The sequence below is a fragment of the Chelonoidis abingdonii genome, chromosome 10 (genome assembly GCF_003597395.2).
Source record: "Chelonoidis abingdonii isolate Lonesome George chromosome 10, CheloAbing_2.0, whole genome shotgun sequence".
NCBI lineage: Eukaryota > Metazoa > Chordata > Testudines > Testudinidae > Chelonoidis > Chelonoidis abingdonii.
The window spans coordinates 4630890-4651021 of NC_133778.1; the positions used below are offsets into that span (position 1 = coordinate 4630890).

At 43.0% G+C, this 20132-nt stretch overlaps 1 protein-coding gene across 3 annotated transcripts in view; it reads right to left on the minus strand.

The window, feature by feature from the left end:
* Positions 1 to 20132, minus strand: part of DRC11 (dynein regulatory complex subunit 11) — a 156961-nt gene that overhangs the window by 42664 nt on the left and 94165 nt on the right. For all 3 annotated transcript variants that reach the window (XM_032800046.1, XM_032800047.1, XM_032800045.1), the window contains exons 8-11: positions 18154 to 18291; positions 12907 to 12982; positions 4520 to 4626; positions 4204 to 4302 (exon numbers count right to left, since the gene is read on the minus strand). In XM_032800046.1, coding sequence (XP_032655937.1) covers positions 4204 to 4302; positions 4520 to 4626; positions 12907 to 12982; positions 18154 to 18291 — 420 coding nt within the window. The remainder of the gene's footprint in view (positions 1 to 4203; positions 4303 to 4519; positions 4627 to 12906; positions 12983 to 18153; positions 18292 to 20132) is intronic.

Consider the following 20132-nt stretch of genomic DNA (forward strand, 5'->3'; position numbering starts at 1 on the left):
GTGTGCTGCCATTCAATGTGTTATGTCAGAGATCAGTTATGAAACTCTTTTATATTGGAACTATGATGCAAGTAACACACATACACACAAGCTGAGCCATTTTCTTTTCTCAAAGTTCACATTAGTTTCTTGCTCATTTTTCCCGATCTTTGCTCAATTAATTTGTGACCAATGTTTACAATATTGGTAAGAATTGACTAAGAGTGCCTAGAGAACATGGCTTGTGAGGTATAAATGTCCCTGAAATAAGAAACCCAAGGGGAGAAGGCAAAGGGAAGAAGGCAAAGCCAGGACTTGTGTATGCAGCAAGTGCGCTATGTCGGTGTAGAGGGCCAGATTCTGATACCCTTATTCGCACTGAATAGCGCCTTCTTCCATGGCAGTCCCACTTGCCACTTTTTCTTCACAATATCTCTAAAATCCTACTTTTCTTTTCTGCTCATGCAGCTAAGGCCCTCATTATTACTGCAACCTCCTCTTTTCTGGGCTTGACTGGCACACTTCAAGTCTATTGTACCCCTCGTTAAAGTCTTCAGATTACTAAGGCAGTTAAATAGGGTGGGGCTGTTAGAATCCTAATAATGTTGACTCTTGCCTTCATTCCCAGCCTGCACCATCTACCAGTCCGCTCTTCCGTATGCATGGGGCAAATTGCCTGATGCAGTTAAAACTGACAGTATCTTCCTTTAAATCCATCCTTAAAATTCACTTCTCCCTGCTGCTTACAAACCTTGTCTGCCCATTATGGCTGCACAGGTGACAAGGTGTGACTATGCCTCTTTTCCACCTCTACAGTCAATTAAAAACAACCCTCAATCTATTCAACTACCAAGCTGGATCAATTCTTCAAAAGATTCATTTGCTTCAGTGTTGCATTCTCATCTCTGTCCTCTGCCTGTTGATGTGTCTAGCTTGTAAGCCCTACAAGGGCCCAAGAATGATGTCTCTTCAGTGTTTGTACAGGGCCTGCAATCCTTGTGAGAGCTTTTGGCTATTACTTTAGTATAAATATTTAACAGTAATAAAATATTTTAATGGGTCTGCTTATGGAGTAAGGTGCTGTTTAGCCTGAGTAAGGGTATCTGAGTCTGGCCCAGAATAAGAAGTGATTTGGCTTCTTACCCATCATGCCTGGCTGATTGATGTATTTTCATCACAGCCTAATGGCTAATATTCCAAAATCTAATCCGCCTGCCCTTTGAGTGTGAGGCAGCAGGTGAATATTTAGGGTCCTTCTAAAACTACTGGGCCAAATGAAACTCTGGTGTAACTCCACCGATGGGGTAAAATGGCCTGTTATCTTCCGAGGGAATGTAAGTGATTTTGCTGATTTTTCTTTTAGACTGCTAAATGGTATTTAAAAGTCCTGAAATCAAAGGCAAGGCTCTGCTTGGAGGTAAACTGTGTGAAGTAGGAGGGCTAACACCTTCCTTCTGGATTTTAATGGGATGTCTGAAAGAATCCAACTTGTAAAATCCAAGGTCCTGTTTAAGGAAAAAAATATACATTCAGCTAAACAGTTTTACAGGGAGAAATAGTCCGTTTCCTTACAGTGGCCTTCCTAAGAGTTCAATCTCAATGGTGCTTACACATCTCAACACATGTCAAGCTGAGCTGCCTCAGAAAAGGGAATTCTGGGAAAGATGTATGTCAGGAGTGTTTCCTGATGGATTGAGAGATTTCCTTTTTCTAATTCTTAGCATTTTTTTTTTTTACCTGTGGCTACTTATTCTAATGTGCCACTATGGAGACTGCAATGGTGCTTTTGACCTGCACATCAATTCCTAGTGTGTATATTTCCTAGGACCAAAGAGGAACAGCACTAAGATCTGTGGGCTTGCTGTGAATGGCAGTTGCAAAGCAAATAGAAAAAAAATCTTTCTAAAAACTGCAGCTAAGGATTCTCAAGAAAAACAGCCTCGAGGAAATGGAGCATGCCCCAGAGAAAGAATATGAACTGTGATTTTCAGTATTCAGCTTGACAAGACATTATGCTCACTGCCAACTTCCCACTGGTAACTGGACATAGAAACAAGGATCTGTCTCTATAGTAGTTGTCTTGGGAATGCTGTTTGCAAGGCAGGTTAACCCCCTTGAAAAATTTGTTTTACATCTGGCATCACTTAGTCTTCACTGGCACCATGAAATCTACAAACATACCCTAGTTTGTATCACCTGCTTCAGAGGCCCTGGCTCTCTAGAAAAAGCACTGGATGGGTCTGCCAACCCTGACCCTTGATCAGACAGAAGGGTTACTATTGAATAATTAAGTATTCTTCATCAGTGAGTTGGCAAGCTGCTTCCTAACTGCTCCTAGTCTACATTATGCCCATTATAGAAATCCAAATTCTCAAAAATGCAGTCTAAGGTCCATAGGCCTCACTACAGTGACTCAGTGTGTATGAACTGGGGGATATTGTGTACACAAATGAGATCAGAGGTGTGTTAACTGCCATGTGTGCATGCAACTATCCATTTTGTGTGCTGAGTCACTGTAACTGCACATGCATTTTTGTGCATTGCCTTTCTTCTCTTCAAATTTATCCTGACCTTGTTTTAATTGGGTTCATATAGTATTCATAGATCAATTTTCAAAGATGCCTCAATCTAGATTTATTTAATTGAACTTGTAATCTTTTTTGTCAGGTGCAAAGAGCTTTCTAAATTTCTAAAAGGGCTGAGATCTTACTAGAAGTCGTGCAGATGAAGGTATTGGCATGCACAAACAAAGTCCAAGAGTGAAACTTCAGCACAAGATTAGGGTTTGCTATTTGTCTTCAGCGTTTTAAATTGAAATGCTGATTCTGCCTGTAAATGCTGAATGCCTGGCTGTACAGATGTTGTTTGGAATGTAAATCATTGGGTAAAATAAAAGTGCACATGCAATTCAAAGGAACATGCAGTTGTGAAGTTCTCTGCACGCTGTAATGCTGTGAAACTAGATGTAAACACTATATGTCAGCACTCAAGTTGTGCTAGAACACTTCAGAATGCTGTTCTGGTAATTTTTTAGGAGCTGGAATGGTGTTCTGGCACTTCCTTTGGGTCTGGGCCAGGCAGCATCTTTCCCTCCTCAGCTGCAGTATGTCAGGCCATCCAGTGCCATTGGCAGGCCCAAACAAGGAGTGCTGGACAGTGGATCAGTGGAAGGAGCTGGGGACACTACAGCCAGGAGCAGGCAAAGGAGCATAGAAGTGAGGTGGGAGATGTCAGCAGCCAAGTATCAGGGCCACTCAGACAGCAGAATCCCCCATTGGGAGCAGGAGTCAGGCACAGCTAGGAGAAGTGGGGGCAGGAAACTGCACGGAATCAATCTCCTGCTCCACTGGACCTGGACCGCTCCCAGCTCCCCCACTGCCTTCATTCTAGCTTCCCCTACTCCCTCCTGGGGCCTCCCACTGCCCTAAATTCCAGCACTTATTTTTTAGGACTCCAGCACTGCTATATTTGCTGTGTTTTAATGGGTCAAATACACTAAAGTAATTTACTCTGCTAACTTATTTCCTTTTCCTAAATAAATGTGGTTTAATTGCATTAAATTCTTCAATGATGAGCAGAATGTATTTAAATAATATTTACTAAAATGCACACATTTGTGTGTCAGTCAGTTCAGATACTTGAATGATTGGACCAAGATTTTCAAAAGTGACTAGTGATTTTGGTTGTCTTGGTTTTTGGGTGTCCATTTGGAGACAACTTAAAGGGACCTGCTTTCTGAATGGAGGAGACTCAGTCCATGGAAAATCTACTAGCTCCCAGTCCCATGCCTTAATTACAAGACCATCATATTAATCTGGATCAAGGAGACACAGTATATGGTCTGATTTTCAAAAGTGAAGAGCACCCTCCACTTCTGTTGGCTTCAGCTGGAGCTGTGGTTTCAGCGTACTCTTGAAAATCAGATCAATATTGTGGGGTTGTTCCCTCGGAATGGTTTGTCTGGCCCTAAAATATAAATTAAAATAAAAGTGTAAGGATTGGTCAACACTGAAATTTAAAAAAACTACAAAGAACACAAAACAAAGCTGCCTAAAAAATCAGCTTATACGTGAGGTGGTTTTGACCTCTTGTGATCCAAGATTCACTTAAAAACTCACAGAGGGAGTTTCGCTATTGACGTTAATGGGGGTAGGATTTCTTCCTTGGTATTTAGGGGTAGAGAATTGTGATGCATGCTAGCTTCCCATCCTTTGCTGCACTCACCTTCTTTCCACCTTTTTTCCCCTTTTTCCGTTTTTTGTCCTTCTCTCTGTCCACTGCCAGTTTCAGATTCTTCAATTCCTGTCGCATCAGCTCATCAACCTATTCAGACAGGCACAAGGTTGAATTTTTTCCTTAGTTTTTCCATGCTGCAGCCATGCACCTGAAATCACTCTGCAGACAAATATTCAGCCAAACATTTAAGGAAAAGAATGGATAGGGCAAGGTCTAGATGTCAGAGCCAGGTCTTACAACCATAGAGAAACCTATGCTGGCAAGAACCATTCTTATAAATGTCCTATTGTTGTTGTGAGCACACCTGCACTCTGATCTCCTCCTCCACTTCTTTCCGCTTCTCCTCTTTGATCAATTCTGGGTCATACTCCTGGAGGAAATTCCATCGCTCATCTCTGTTCTGCCAAATGTCTGTTGTCCAAAAGCAAAGAAAAGGGGCAAAAAGTTATAGGAGACATTGGTTTTTTAGATGTTGTTGAAAAAAACCAGGGTAGTTGAAATAATTATTAATTATATGTAAGTAGCAGACCCTAGAGACCCCAAGCAAGATCAGAGCACTATGTGCTAGGCTATGTGAAACTCAAGATTAACCTTTTTTGCCTTGTATTGTAGTTTGGTATTGGATTTCACAGGGCTAGTAATGGATATCGAGGTTGTCACTTACAAGTTGCAAGTCCTAATCCCTAGAGCATCATTGCTTGTGTTTTTCCCTTGCAACCTTAAGGAGTAATGATATAAAATGAGCTCAGTCATGTCACTGTACTTTAGAATCCCTTTACTGACTCCCTCTTGCTTACTGTATCAAGTTTTAAACTCTAGTCATGGGGAAATCACAAATATCTCCTACACAAGGAGCCTACAGTCTAAAAGACGGACACAAAAAAGATAAGACAAGCTGTGGGACCAGAGGCATGGATTAATTTAAAACATTAACTGCTTATCATCTTCATTCTCCTTTGCCCAATTATATAATACGATGTTGCATTAAATACAATAGAATGAGAGGGTATTTGACTGATGTGGGATAACATTTGTGCCTCACAGGCTATGTCTACACTACCGTGGTGAGTCGACCTACGCTATGCAACTGCAGCTACGTGAATGATGTAGCTGGAATCAATGTACCTTAGGCTGAGTTACTATGGGGTCTACACCATGGGGGATTGATGGGAGAAAATCTCCCGTTGACTTATCTTACTCTTCTTGTCGGGAGTAGAGTAGAGAGGTCAACTGGAGAGCGATCTGCTGTCGATTTGGCAGGTCTTTACTAGACCCGCTAAATTGACTGCCGGTGGATTGATCTCAGAACCTCGATCCCCTCTGCAGTGTAGACCTGCTCAGAGAAGAAGTGAGTTTTGGGGGTATTTGAATGAAGATGAGGTGTGGGCCTGGACCACTGGCTTGGGAAGCCATTCCACACATAAGGGACAGCACAGACAAAGGCATGAAGATGGGAGTGTGAGATGGAGGGGGCAGTGAGGCTGGCATCATTGGTGGGGCAAAGGGGAACAAGATAAAAATAGGATCCAGCACATACAGGTGCGGCAGAGCTGTGCAGAACTTTGAAGGTGAGGGCAAGAAGTTTAAACGTCATATAGTAAGCAAGGGGGAGGCAGTGGAGGGATTCCAAAAAAGAATCATGTAGTCCAATGGACATTACATCACTACTTTTTAATGTTGCATGGGCCAAACACAAGCAATAAACGACTACATTTGAGGGAGGGAAAGGAAGAAAAGCAAGTCTATGGCAAAATTTCTTTTTATAATAAAGTACTTAATGATTTTACTTTGTGAATATTTTAGTGAAAACTACCTTTTTTTTGCAGAAAAGTAAACTGAAATTTGGAAAGCCCTGTATTTGTTTGAATACTGTGGTATGAACAAAGGACACAAATTTAACACGGGAAACTCATCTCCTCTTTCAATAGATTGAATTAATTTTAAAAGGACAGCTCCATACCTTGAGTTTCCCTACATTCCAAACCCTGATAGTATCTTTATAATGACATCTGATCCGCAGCAGTATGCACTGATTCAATTTCCAGATGATTTAAAATTAGTTTTCTACCTTAAAACATGGACTCCTTTATGAAGCTGTTTTTCATGGACTACTCTTTTCACTAAGACACTATAAACTGAGAAAGGTATTCATAGCATCCACAGGAGATCATGCAAGGTTTATTCTAGTTAATATAATACACGCTGCTATCTATTGCTTCTGAGATTTCTCTTGGATTCCAATTATGTGCAAAGTTTGTGTGGTTTTACACACAGGGAATAGTTTTTGCAGGTGAAGAGTCCTAATTTTATAACTAAAAATGGTAACGATTAAGGAGGACAGTGGATTTTTGGTAACGAGGAAAGGAACAAAAAGGTATAGACGTCAATTTCTTGAAATGACTCCAGGCCTGTCAAGTAACATGACAGATGCCACATAATATTTCAACAGGAAAGGTTGACTTGCCCTAGTTAGAAGGCACGTCCCCCAGGGTTACCCTAGTTTGGAATTTCAGCCTTGGGGAAAGAAGATATTACATAGAAGAGATGTAAATTTTTAAACACTTTCCTGGCTGGGTCAACAGGTTGCAAGTGCTATGTTTTCACAGGAGCGTTAAGCTTTAGGTATTTATTTTTCATAGACTGAGCCACACTTTTTATTTTATTTTTCATACTTGTTTGTCGTTCTGTGCACGGATTAGCGAGTAATAGGCTCTCCAGACAAATCAGTGACAGCCTTCGTCCTGCACCTTAGCCAGTAGGCTTTACTGATATTACTTGGCAACTGGCTCGGTCTCTAATTTCAGAAATAGAGGTGAAAGTAAGCCGGTCCAGTCCAGTGCGGCGGACCGGCAAGTTCTTTTTAAAGCAAGGTCGGAAGATTAAGGACATGATGTTTTCACTGAGTGGTCAAAAGTGCATGGTGTTCAATTACATATAGGGCCATTTAAGTATGGGAGTGTGTGCATGTTTCTGTGAAATGCTGTTGAATCATCTTTTTGAAATGCATATAGCTTTCTCTAGATTCAACTTTTTTCTCTATCTCTACAGGGCTGCTAGCAGGCTGCCCTTTGGGCTCACATGGCTGTCCGCGTCAGCACTTACAGTGCACTTGCTCAGACTCAGAAAACTTCACCTTTTTAATGTAGGAAACATTATTTAGTGTTAATATTTTAATTGCAGAGAGCAGCCGGGGATCAATACAGGGGGATGCTTAATCATCACACTCTTATGGAAACTTTCAACCACTTGGTGACAGGGTTTGAGATCTTTCAACGCAAGATAAACATGAAGTCATGTCACCACAGTGTACAGTACTGTCAAACACATAGGAAGCATTGTCCAGTGGTTAGAGGATTGGGCTGTTCTCTAGGAGCCCCAGATTCAATCCTGCTCTGCCACAAACATCCTGTGTGACCCTGGGCAAGTCATTTAGCCTGTCTGTTCTCTGTAAAATGAAGGTAATAGCCCTGCCCTACAAGGGTCTTGTGAGGATAAATACCTTAAGAATATGAGGCGCTCAGTGATAGAGGCCATGTAAGTGCCTTTAGTAGGTAGAATATCACAAGAACAAATTATTGCTTGTGCCACAACTTGAAGTTGTGCAAGTAGTACATTCGCAGTGTTCTGGGAGAGGTTGCTTTCCTCTTACTACAGCATAAGGGGAGATTACATATATACAGTGTGTGTTTGTGTGTGTGTGTGTGAAATGTGTTTTTAAGTGGATGTTAAGGTCCCCTAAATGTTTCCATTGTAAGCATCTGCTTTTGGTCACTCAGAATAATGCTTACCTATTAGATTGAAATTTTCTAGGCTTATTCACTGCTAAAGGTGAGTTTTCCTCAAAATTTCTATAGACAATAGTTAAGCACTTTCAAGCAAAGGGAGAGTGAAAAAAAATCCAATATTAAAAACCTGTGACCTTTTCAGAGTCACTCTACCATCTATCTGATTTGATTCTTGAGATTTTGAAAAATTGCGCTTCACACGTGAGCAGTACATTTTTGGCTGTTCGTAATTTAAATGAGGATTGCAGAGCGTACTAAGTGAAGGGAGAGTACATTATGCATACCTGTAGAAGGATAAAGCTATGTAATAAACTATACTGAATCATAGACTCATAGAATAGAATCATAGGAGTGGAAGGCACCTCAAGAGGTCATCTAGTCCAGGCCCCTGCATTCATGGCAGGACTAAGTATCTAGACCATTCCTGACAGGTGTTTGTGAAGGTTAGCTGTGAATGAGGCGGGGGACGTGCAGTTTGTAGAAATTAGTAACTTTCTGAAAAGCAGTGAAATGTGCATGATCATAACCAGACTATTGGTTCAGATCATCTCAATCCACAAGTGGCAACGATAAAAAAAGTGAGGCAAAACTTAACTAGCGTGACCAGACAGCAAGTGTGAAAAATCGGGACGGGGGTAGGGGGTAAGAGCCTATATAAGAAAAAATCGAGACTGGCCCTATAAAATCTGGACATCTGGTCACCCTAAGCTTAACAGCTCTGGATACTTTACCGTGAATACATTAAGCTTGGACATTCCCATAGCTATCCATTGAATCTTATTGGAGTTACTGTTCCCTCTCTAAGGATTTCTGGATGTGCTACAAATTGGTTCAATCTGAATCCCAGGCTGTAGTTTCAATTTACCCCAAATGGATTCTAGCAGTGTCTCTTGCCTACACAAGCTCGTTGTTAAGTGCTCCTGGAGACGTTTTCAGTTCATAGGGTAGTCACAACGTGTCATATAATTTATCAAGACTCTAAACCTGCATATTTGGAGCCCCTACAAGTGTATCCTGTTAGGGAGGATTTAAGAAGGAACATACCTTGGCTACACATACAATTTATGGCAACATGTACACATCTGTTTTCAGTTACACTTTTGACAATTAACTTGCCCCTATCAGCTCTCAAGCAGAAGTAATAATAAATGGACATTTTTTTGAAAGTGCTAGCTGTGAGATTTGGGAAGTCTCTCTCCCCCTAGCCCATCCATATCACGGAGTCAGTACTCTTAACCCAACTATGCATATTAACCTAAATAATTTAAAATATTTAACTCCTCCCTCACCCCTCCAGTGATGCACACACCACTTACAAAGGTATGTGAACGGAGCATGCTGTTTTGTATTTCTACCTTTTACATTTGTAGCTGAGCAATGTTTTCAGCATAGCTGTAGACAATCAATATACACAATTTCTGAGGAATTAACAGGTAGTATTCGGGACAGCATGGAGCTGCATTGCCCCAGAAGGAGTTCCAGGACACCTTCTGGCCCTCAGGGATCATTAAGGGAGCACTGTGCATGCTCTCACACAAGCCTAACCCATCCCATTTTCTCCCTGCCCCTTATGCAGAGGCTGGTGTCAGCAATGCTGCTAGCCCTGAGTGCAAGGATTCCTATTATTGTTGCAGGATGGGGAGACACTTCTTGTGCCCTCTGCCTCCATTTTGTGCCTATGCAAGGACAAGACCCAAAGTGGCCCCAAACTTGCTTAGCAGCACACACAAAACACTCCTTGCAAGTTAAGGAGCAATTTCTTTGGTTCTTACATCTGTGCATCTCCTGTTGATTTCAGTGGGAGCTGTATGTGTGCATTCAAAGGCTTTGAGCCCTCCTTTGATTCTTACCATGAAGCAACTCTCCATGATTTATAATTTACAAGAGAAATTCCATGAGTTAACAAGGTAGAGGCCGGGCAGTACTCCGCTGATTACAACTCATTTTCAAATTGATAACTTCTTTTTCCCAGGGCTGACCTGAGGCAACTCAATGGGAGTGATTGCATAACAACAAAGGGTTTCAGGTGAGGAATTCAGCAAGTCAGTAACACTGCAGAGTGTTAAGAAGAAAAGATTTAACACAAAACCTTTCTCACAATGAATGTAGGCATGGAAGTAGTGACAGCAAAACTCAAACCTTTACTTCAGAGGCCTTGGCTACACTGGTGCTTTACAGCGCTGCAACTTTCTCGCTCAGGGGTGTGAAAAAAATACCCCCCTGAGTGCTGCAAGATACAGCACTGTAAAGCGCCAGTGTAAACCGTGCCGCAGCACTGGGAGTGTGGCTCCCAGCGCTGCAAGCTAAACCCCATCAGGATGTGGAGTACCTGCAGCGCTGGGAGAGCTCTCTCCCAGCGCTGGCGCTGCGACCACACTCGCACTTCAAAGCGCTTTTAAGTTTCAAGTGTAGCCATACCCTGTTTGGTCTCAAGCATTCCAAGGTCAGATAGCTGTAGCTTATTTGCACCTTTGAGGCCTTACACTATGGCTCATGAGCCATACTTTATATTCAGCCTCTTACCTCAAGACAGGGCTGCCCGGAGGGGGGGGCGGGGGGGGCAAGTGGTGCAATTTGCCCCAGGCCCCGCAGGGGCCCCCATGAGAGTTTTTTGGGGCCCCTGGAGTGGGGTCCTTTACTTGCTCCAGGGGCCCTGGAAAACTCTCGCAGTCCAGGTCTTCGCTGGCGGGGGGTCCTTCTGCTCTGGGACCCACCTCCAAAGTGCTCTGAAGACCTGTGGCGGGGGGTCCTTCTGCCCAGGGGCCCGCCGCCGAAGTGCCGGGTCTTTGGCGGCAATTCGGCAGTGGGGGCACCCTGCTGCTGCAGACCCCAGGCCTCGTGAACCCTCTGGGTGGCCCTGCCTCAAGAGACTCTTGATCCTCCTGGTTGGGGGAGTCTTGGGGTATGTCTGCAAAGTGAAGAAAAACTTGCACCTGGCTTATGCTAGCTGACTTGGGCTCCCTGGACTAGCTGACTTGGGCTCGCTGGGCTTGGGCTGCAGGGCTGTTTCATTGCTGTGTAGACTTTTTGTCTTGGGCTGGCGCCCAGGCTCTAGGGACCTGCGAGCAGGGCCGCTGCAAGGAAGTTTTGTGCCCTAGGCAAAACTTCCACCTTGTGCCCCCGCCCTCCAGCCCTGTGGCAGGTCCCTGCCCCCCCTTCACCCTGAGGCGCCCCCACCCCCGCAGCAGCTCCCCCCCTGCTATGAGGCCCCCCCCGGGAGCTGTGCAGCACCTCGCCACCCCAGCTCACCTCTGCTTCTCGTCCTCCCCGAGCATGCAGCCCTGCTCTAATTCTCCTCCCAGGTTTGCAGCGCCAAACAGCTGATTGGTTCTGCAAGCCTGGGAGGCAGGAGAAGTGCAGCAGTGACTGCGCGCTTGGGGAGGAACTACTGTAAAAAAAAAAAAAAATTGAGGGCACCACTTTTTGGTGCCCCCAAATCTTGGCGCCCTAGGCAACCGCCTAGTTTGCCTTAATGGTAGCACCAGCCCTGCCTGCGAGGTGGGAGCGTCCCAAAATTTGGACTTTAACCCAAACCCAGAAGTCTATGCAGCAATGAAACAGCCCTGCAGCCTGAGTTGGCTGACCAGCCACGGGTTTTTCTTTGCTGTGTAGAAATACTCTTAGTAGCTCCTTTGAGTAGCTAGGGTATGGACTGCAGAGATTTGGATAGGGAAAAGGGGACAAGTGTGGAGGAAGGGGTAGAACAGAGCTGGTTGAAAATTTTTGAAAAATACTGAGAGAAATTGAGAGAAACTACTGAGCTTCAGTTCAGCTGCAAATTTGACATCATCAGCTCAGGATTAAACAAAGACTGTCATTGGCTTGCTAACTACAAAACCAGTTTCTTCCCCCTTGGTTTTCACACCTCAACTGCTAGAAGAGGGCCTCATCCTCCCTGACTAAACTAACCTCATTATCTCTAGCCTGCTTCTTGTTTGCATATATATACCTGCCCCTGGAAATTTCCACTACATGCATCTGATGAAGTGGGTATTCACTCATGAAAGCTCATGCTCCAAAACTTCTGTTAGTCTATAAGGTGCCACAGGACTCTTTGCTGAAAAATACTGGAAAATTTCAAACTCTTTTTTTTTTTTAAATCAAAAACGTTAAAAGTTTTCATTCGCCAAAAGCAGAGTTTTCTGTAAACAAAAAACTTCGATGTCACTTTGACTAATCATTTTGACTTAAAAAAGTTGCAAAAAATCTTTGCAGGAAGCACAAACATTTAAATCAACTGCTTTTTGAAAAAAAAAATCTCCATTTTTAAAAGCTCTCTTTCTACAGCCAATCTTTTCATTCAGAAAATGGTGACCAACTGTAGTGTGAAAGAGTGTGTATCAACAGCCTTGTCAATGAATGAGAAGGAAAGAGGGTAAGAAATGTAAGGCATGTGGTTGTAACTGCTAGATAGAGCTTTCCATTTAGTGGCCAGTCAATACTATATATAAGCACAGATGACTTTTCTGAAATAAAAATAACAAAAAATTAAAGCGCTTACAGATGCACTACAAATACTTTGGGCCTGATTCTGCCACCTTTCCTAGCACTGAGTAGCACTTCACTTTAATAACCGTCCTCTTGAAATCAAAGCGTCTAGTCACAGAGTACAGCCCTGATCTTGCGCCTACAGTGAGAGCAACTGCTTTGACTGCATACTGTCAACTGTATGATTGGAAACAAAGGCCTGAGTAAGGGTACTGGAATCTGGTCCTTGCTTTATGATGTCCAGAAAGGTCAAAAATCAACTACAGGTGCAGGAGGAATCTCCTTCCAAATCTGACTTTGTCTACAGCTTGCACTTCTGTAATGTTCCATGCTTTAGTTTGATGTTACATGGACGGCATCCAATCTAAGTTTAATTAGAAGAAGGCTCCAACTATGATTATTATCTCCCTCTACTGACCTTTATATTGGTTGTTTCCTTCCTCCATTATAGGGAGGAAGTTACTAGGAGCCATTTTCCAGCCCTCCTCTTCTTCCTGTGTGAAGAAAATATAGAATATCATTGTATTAATCACCAAATAGACAGCCATTAAAAAGACAAGGTCACAGAATAGTGAATTAAAACTACACTTGATCCCATTTTTCATAAGTGATTATCAAAAAGTTATTTGGTGAAAATTGTTGGATGAGACCCCTGAACTAAATCATATTTTTCAAGCTGATCATATGGTTGGACTTCATCCATAGAGATTGGGACAGTTCATGTTCAAAACCAGTTGGGTCACATTAATTTAAAAGTTGTTAAACTCACTTGCTTTTGTAGTGTAGATGTGACCTTTGAGCATGGCAATCTATTTACCTTCCAATCATTCTTCTTCACACTGTGGCCACAATGTGATAAGCACTTTGGTGTCATGAAATAAGGATTGTTTTTAGGCAATTAGAAGATTACAGTTTGAGAGAAAAAAATGGGTTTTGAGAGGAGAAGTGTGCTGTGAAGGATCATAAAGGATATTGCAGGTACAGGGAACGGCCTGGGAGATGGCATGGAGTTGATTTTGGGGCAAACAAAGAAAGGAAGCATGAAGGAATTTTAATCCGTAGTGTGCATGACTTGACAAGGAGGTGGTGAGGATTGGCTGGAGGGGTATGCTGAAGAATAATGCAAGCAAGAGGATTCAGTTGTGGAACTCAAATTCTCTGCTGCACTCCCACCTTCTGCAGGACCTGAGGTGTCTGGGACCCCTATCTGGATCTCCTGCAGTATGCGATGGACTGCGTTTAGACTATCAGGCCAGCCCTGTTGCATTGCTTTTAATTTTTTTAAATCAAACTTTTTACACAAAAAGACATTTAGATGATTAGAAGTTGCATTTATAACAGACATGCATTTATATTTTGTTAATGACACAAATATTGCTGTGAAGCCTGAAAACTCAATTGCTCTTCATTAATTTATTTAGCCAGTGAACAGTATAGTGCACATATATTAATTATTTCTCTTGTCCTTAGGAATAAGCAAAGCAGTCTTTTTGATGGCTAACTTCACTGATTTTATACTTTGAAGTAAAGAGTTTTTCTATGCCAATACATTTCAAATATTAATATACAACATATTTAAATAGTTTTTTTTAAAATAATTCAGTATATAGAGAACAGCTACAATGAATATGGGCCTAAATTCTACATTAGCAGTAAGTGTTTTTCACATAGTCTTAGAAAGATCAAGGAATTATTTTCTTGATATTTTTTCTACATTCAGATTATCGAATAGCTGAGTCAATGTTGTGTGAACTGTTGTGGGGCACCTTGAACCGATGATACCGGTTTCAATCCAGCCACAGATATGGGGGTAACAATTGGATGAGCACTAAACATGTGTTTGAATCTTTCCACAGACTGATCTGCATGGGGAAATCCACGCTGCAAGGCTGTGAAGAATCTGAATTGATTTTCTCTGTGCTGCTTGGCTACATTTTCCTGGTCACAGTGAAGAGGTTCTGCCTGTGGATCTCCTTGATGGCAGAATGTTGTTTTAAGCTCCATATAGCTGGATGAAATTTGTAGAGAGACCACCGCCACATTTATGTCTTATAAGCAGGTCAGTACATAGTATATTACTATATTAAATAGTTCCAAATGGTTCAACATATGTCTTGAAAAGTCACAAAAATAAAAGGCTTGTGAAGAGAGATTATACTGTGCTAGGTTTCTGTTATTTCTTTCTTAGTGCCCAATGGGAAATCAGATCAGCGCTTAACAGGGAATAGAATGAAGTTACTTTGATATCAAATGCATATTTCTAAAGATCACTATCAGACTTAAGGAATATTTAAATCTCCTTCTGGGATCATAATCTTGTTTTCTTTAAAAATCTGAAGTTAGGAACAAGGCCTTTTTTGACCGCGTCACTATGACTTATAGCCTACGCTTATTTTAATAAGGTCCTTCTATTAGAACTTTTCAGAATACTTCTGAACCATTCCAAGATGATTTTTTTTTCCAGTATTACAAGCAGGGAATAATGTTCTCTTTGTTCTATCTCAATGAGCCACAGAACACCTGATATAACTTGATTATTACTTTACAGAGGCTGGGGCATGAAAAGAGAACTACAAAAAATTATAAAGCCCCCATAGTTCTGTACTGTTGTTTCTTCAGCAAATCTTCAAAATTTCATACCAAGACTCAACCAGACCTGTGAAAGGACAGGGACTCATTTTTGATATCGCTGTTTATCCACCAAGGGATACAAAGCAATCACCTTATCTCGTGAATAGGATGACAGACATCCTGATATTTAGGTGTTTGTCCTGATATTTCATTCCACTGGCAGCACTCGCTTTTTTTTTTCGCTCACTGCTCTGCGGGCAGCACTCCCCCTGCCCTCAATCTGGTCACCCTACTCATGAAAGACTGGAAAGTTGGATTTTTAAGTAGGGAGCGTGAATTTCACTGCAATCATTGAAGCTCAGAATTGGTTCAGAATGTTCAGTGGGTCTGAAGCTATTTCCTCCTGACCTTTTCCTTGGTGACTTAAAAACTGAAGTACTGTTGGAATTCATTTTTACAGCACGTGTGGAAGGACCCTCTCCAATGTACTAGCTGAGGGACAGCATAGAGACATACTAAGGTTTTGTTTTGAGAGGGCCATTTAGGAAGAGTGGGGGAATTAGAAGCAAGGCCTCAGTTAGCAGTACAAGAACAAATTGGTAAATGCTTCTCAGGCTGAAGAGAACTGCTTAATATCCTAGATTGCATGGCTCTGTTTGACATGGTCATTTAACCAGTGTAATTCTAATAATTCCTTTAAGCCCTCACTTAGGTAGAGATATACAACGACTGTTAGTTGGTTCTTCTCTTAGGGCTATATTGTGTCCTGCACGGAGGGGAGGGGCAGTGCAGAGGTGCTCTGTGCCAGTGTGAATCAGTGGAGGCATTCTGACGTGGTAACCCAGGATGCAGCAGGTATTCTGCTAGCTCTGTAGTCCTGACTGGAGCAAAAGAGGATGAGTTTAAAGTTCTTCAGACTATCCACTTAGTATCTTTGACATACGAAGACAGCTACTTCCAATATACTGTAAATGGATGCTCCCATGTTACACTGTCAGAATCTGATAACCTCTACGTTAGAAAGATTGACATTTATTTATTTCACTTAGTTTAGTCTCGTGGCCAACTGTTTCTATTTTTCCAGACAGCTTGATGGACATTGCCTAAGAAACCCTAGTCTTCATGTTATATGAGTGTCCCACAGTTAGAGCTAAACGTATAACTTCTCTTCAGAAGAGTTTATAGTGAGGGAATGTCTGGGCCCCAGAAGTCCCCTCCTCCTAACAGTAAGTGATAATGATCACTAAAAGATTAAAGATTGATGGTATCTACAAAAAACGAACTCACTCTAGAAAGTTCACAAGCAACAAAAGTTGCTGTTACAGCAAAAGTCAAAAATTCTGATTGCACAGCTTGATTTAGAATTAAGACAATGCAGCTAAAATCCATCACAACCTTCTGGTTGGCATATCATTTGTCTGGTATGTTCTTCCATGAACCTGCTATTGAAAAAAAGCCAATTGGAGTAACAGAATCTCAACCTTTCAAAGCCTTCAGGGAGGATAGCATTCTAGTAGTTTTGTTGGCAAAAACATAAATTTGGCCTACAAACAATGTTAAGTTAAAAGAGCTCATACTTTAGGGTCATTTTAAGTAAGTGAATTGAAGAAAACATGACCACTATTTACAGAATAGAAAACATTGGTTTACATTATAAAATAAATGGTTTGCAGATAGTAAATTGTACTTAAAAAAATTAGTCTGGAATATAAGCAAGCATGCAGATTGGATTGGCAAAATGTTAGTTTCAGGGAAAGAGTTTGCCTGTTTCACAGGGCAGGAAGAATGCTGGTCTTTCCATGTCTTGAGTGAAAGGGTGTGGGGGGCTAAATTTGCCCAGGTAATCCAGGCTTCAAAGAGGTAATGCTTGGGCAGGGTGATAGCCAGCATTCTGCCATCTGCACACCAAGGGTATGTGTACACTGCAGTTAGACACCCATGGCTGGCCTGTGCCAGCTGACTCAGGCTTGTGGAACTCGGGTTAAGGGGCTGTTTAATTTGCAGCATAGATGTGTGGACTTGGACTGGAGTCTGAGCTCTGGGACCCCTCCCATCTTGCAGAATCCTAGAGTTTGGGCTCTGGCTCAAGCCTGAATGTCTATACCCAGGGCTTAATTTGTAATGAAAGAGGTGCTGGGGCTCAGTAATATTTTTACATTCATAACTGATGCAGCAAGCCCAGCGGTGCCAGGGCTACGAACTTCCCAGCCTAGAGGTCCTGAGAATCAGTCCTGGCAACCCCCGGGCTACCCAGAGGATTCAGGGGGCCCGGGGCAAAGCAGGGAAGCGGACATAAAAAAAGGTACCACCCATTGCCGCGCTTGTACTCACTGGGCGGTGCTCGGAGTCGGCGACGGGTCCTTCACTCACTCCGTGTCTTCGGCAGCACTGAAGGACCTGCTGCCGAAGTGCCGCCAAAGACCAGGACCGCCACCCGTGAGTGAAAATTAAAAAGGCGCCTCTAGCCAGGGAAAGGATTCTCAGCCAGGGCTTGCGGGGCCCCTGCGGGACCTGGGGCAAATTGTCCCACTTGCCACCCCCTCTGGGCGGCCCTGGCACAAATTAAGCATTGTCTATACTGCAGTTAAACAGTCTCTTAGCCCAAGCCCTGCAAGCCTGAGTCAGTTAACACGGGCCAGCCACAGGTTTGGAACAGCAGCGTAGACATACCCACAGAGGCCTGTGCTTGGTGGAGAACACACCATACTTCTAAAGCATTGTCACAGCCTCTAAGCGTATTCTTTCCCATCCATCCCCCCAGGGTCAATCCTCCCACATCAGCATTCCACAGACAGACTTCCTCCAGCTATTGCCAGATACAGGCAGCTTCACAAACACCCGCCCAAGCCTCTGATTTTTGAAGCCTAAATAAGTCTCCATGGCTATCAAACTTAGATGAAGTAAGATGCACGAGGACCTCATCCTCTTCCAACCCTCCTGTAAGTGGGGCTAAAGCAATGGTGGCAAGTCAGTTTGTCTACACGCAGAAGCCCTGAATGGATGGAGGCCAGTGATGCCATGTGGATTGCACAGGCCTGAAGCTTTCACTGCTTTAACAAACTTCTAAACAAATTCATATTTTAAAATGCCTTACAGTAGCCGTCTTTCCTTTTTGCTCTTTTCCTTTCCCTTTTTCTTTCCCTTTCTTCTTCTTTTTCTCTTTTTTTCCCTTTTCTTTGGGTTTTTTCTTTACTGCTGCTGCTTCTTCTTTAGCAGCCAGCTCGGCAGCAACCTAGGAGAGAGTAAAAGTAATGTGTACCATTGTCTTGATGTTTTTAAATATAAGGAATATTAAAGTATAGGAAGCAGGATAAGGGATGTTTCTGCCAAATTGAAATACATTTTAACTTTCAGAATGGGTCATGATTTGATATTTCTCTCCCTTCTTCAGTTTCACGTTCTTGTGCTTTTTTTCATTAATTGATCTCTATTTTCAAAATGTCACCCATTGCTAAGTGGCTGTGAGTGAGTATAAATGGACTGATTTTATTTATTTTACATGTCAAAAAGGTAATGATAAGCACTCAGTCTGTGATCTGGACATCTACCTCAATGGTTAAAACCACAAAAATCAGCAAATGATTTCCCATAAATGTATCCACCAACCCACTCCCGTTACAACAGCCTTAGAGAAGAGAGGTCAAATACGGACTTTGTTGTGTGGCCAGAAGGCTACCATATCTGGGTTTTGGCCAAGGGAGGCTCTAGACATTTCGCTGCCCTAAGCAGGGCAGCATGCCGCGGGGGGTGCTCTGCCAGTCGCTGGGAGGGCGGCAGGCGGCTCTGGTGGACCTCCCGCAGGTGTGCCTGCAGAGGATCCGCTGGTCCCGCGGCTCCGGTGGTCCCGCAGCTTTGGTGGACCTCCCGCAGGCACGCCGTGAGACCAGTGGACCCTGTGCAGGCACGCCTGCGGGAGGTCCACCGGAGCCGCCTACTGCCCTCCCGGCGACCGGCAGAGCGCTCCCTTCGGCATGCCGCCCCAAGCACACGCTTGGCGTGCTGGGGCCTGGAGCCACCCCTGGTTTTGGCAGACCCAGGGGGTTGAGAGAGCAAGTTTCAAAGCACAGAGAACACCCTGCCTGGTGCCCTCTTTCATTTACACTGAGGAAGCTCCAGCTTGAGAACTTCTGGTTAGATCAGCGGTGGCAATATACTGTGGAAGAGGGGTGATTTCTGAGGTAACTAGGTCCCAAACCATTCAGGGCTTTATAGACTGAAACAACATCTTGAATTCCACCCAGAGCCATAACATATCAGTGGGCCCAGAAGCAAGAAAAAGATGCACAACCTAGACCCCTTCTAGTCTTGGACTCGCCTCAGAATTTGGCCCAGTGTTTCCAAAGCAGATTGATTTTATATAGATGGACTTTGAGATGTTTCCTTTAGGGATGTAGTAGATGTCTAGCTTTAATATCTGGCTGAATATAGGACCCCCTTGGAAATGATATTTGTCTGAAGCCAAACACTATATAGGACCATAAACTCAGAGGTCCAGATTGTCAACTGGTATAGCCCTGTTAAAACCAATAGAGCTAATTTCTGACAGCTAAAGACTTGGCCCATTATATTTTACTAGTTGTAAAGGTGTTGGGTCTTAATTCTTTGTTTCTTTATACCATTCTCTCTCCCCTTGCCCTCTTTTATTTCCCACTCTCGTGCATACGATTTATATGCAATTGTTTACCTTCTATATCATTCTTTCTATGAGTCTCTCTCTCCCTTTATATTTTCTTTCCTGTCCCCACGTTTTTCATTTTTAATAGTTCTTCTCCTCCACTCTCCTGTATTAATTTCTTTACTGCCTCTCAGTACCCTCCATACTCCCTTCATCCCCCTGTTTGAACTCTCAGGAGAAAAAGGGGCATCTGGGCCCTGCTTTCCCAGAGCTGAACTCCCAGAGACGGCAGGAATCATTTGGGGCCTTGCTTCAGGATTGCCCTTGGATAATCACCTTGCTAGTTTTCTCCATCTTGATAGTGTTCCTACTGTCCAGTGTAAATTGGTGGAGTTCATGGCCTTCTAATCTGGCTGTTACAACCCTTCTGCAGTGTGCTGAAATCTAGGACTGCTGCT